This window comes from Propithecus coquereli, unplaced genomic scaffold (genome assembly GCF_000956105.1).
Source record: "Propithecus coquereli isolate 6110/MARCELLA unplaced genomic scaffold, Pcoq_1.0 Scaffold10, whole genome shotgun sequence".
Lineage (NCBI taxonomy): Eukaryota > Metazoa > Chordata > Mammalia > Primates > Indriidae > Propithecus > Propithecus coquereli.
The window spans coordinates 10,625,134-10,626,367 of record NW_012133858.1 but is presented as its reverse complement, the minus strand read 5'-3'; the positions used below and the strand labels follow the sequence as shown (position 1 = coordinate 10,626,367).

The 1,234-nt window shown below is 38.2% G+C and overlaps 1 protein-coding gene across 1 annotated transcript in view; it reads left to right on the top strand.

Moving 5' to 3' along the window:
* Positions 1–1,234, top strand: part of OPA1 (optic atrophy 1 (autosomal dominant)) — a 106,732-nt gene that overhangs the window by 74,466 nt on the left and 31,032 nt on the right. The window contains exon 26 of the mRNA XM_012642074.1: positions 940–1,080. Within this exon, the coding sequence (XP_012497528.1) occupies positions 940–1,080 (141 nt within the window). The remainder of the gene's footprint in view (positions 1–939; positions 1,081–1,234) is intronic.

Here is a 1,234-nt window from a genome sequence, read left to right as displayed (position 1 = left end):
TTTTAAAGGCAGAGTTAATTAAATTATGTAATCAATACCCTATTTTTTCCCAGTTTCCCACATTTTCTTGTTTTATAAGTTCTCTATCAGATGCAAGTCTCAGCTTGTCTCTAAATAGTGAAGAGACAGTCTTCCTCTTCTCTTTTTATTCTGTTGCCATTTTTGTGGGAAATTAGTCATTAAGAGACTGAGAAAAGCTGAGGAAGTGGGCATAGTGATTGGATCATGCATGTGTTCAGGGTGCATCAGTTATCTCTGCTCTGCAGATGGGCTCAGAGAAGGAGATCTGTCAGAAAAGAATTTCTAGGAGATCCATCGGAGGTTTCTGACTTTGATATAGGAAGAGGCATTGATTAGAAAGAGCTGGTGTAAGGCAGATAAACTCAAAAGAAAAATGGTGTCTGGCCTTCAAGGCTTAGTGAAATTATGCCTAAAGTCTAGAACAATCAATGATGGCAGAACTTGCCTCAGCAACTAGTGGTAAATATGCTTTGGCTAAACATTCAGAAAGACGGGACTCCTGGTTGTAAGTTATTTTTCTAAGGAAGTTAAACCCATAGGGATCTTCAAGAGAAGCAGACGAATTTGTTTTAATATCAGTGCAAAGGGTCTGTAAGCCTAGAAGAGGAATCTAGAAACCCTTCAGAGAAGAGCCTTCTCTCCTCAGGGTTTCAGGGCAAGGCAGGGCCCTAGAACAGAGGCCTCGAACAGAGGGAAAGGTGATCAGAATTGCTTGGGGGAGGGGACGGAGAGGGGGATTATATATGTTGATGTGGTTTTTCAGATCGATAAGCCAGGGTACTGTATTCTTTCTTGTGATTAACTTTGTGTCACCTGTTATGCAATAGTAATAATATATTTATTAAAATTGGGACACTGTTTTTACACATGCCTAACTATGAACCATCTAAACACAGTCCTCTTTTAAACTTTTTAAAGTGTGTTCACAATGAAACCAAGAATGAATTGGAGAAGATGTTGAAATGTAACGAGGAGCACCCAGCTTATCTTGCAAGTGATGAAATAACCACAGTGCGGAAGAACCTTGAGTCCCGAGGAGTAGAAGTGGATCCAAGTTTGGTAATAAATATTGATGAAAAGTGTGAATCTGCTTCCTTAGTTTTGTTTCTTGCAGTAAAATGTTACTACTTCTAATGTGTCACTTAGATATTTCAATGCTTAATTTGACATTGATCATATGTACATTTGCTGACAATAAAAACTTATTTTAAAT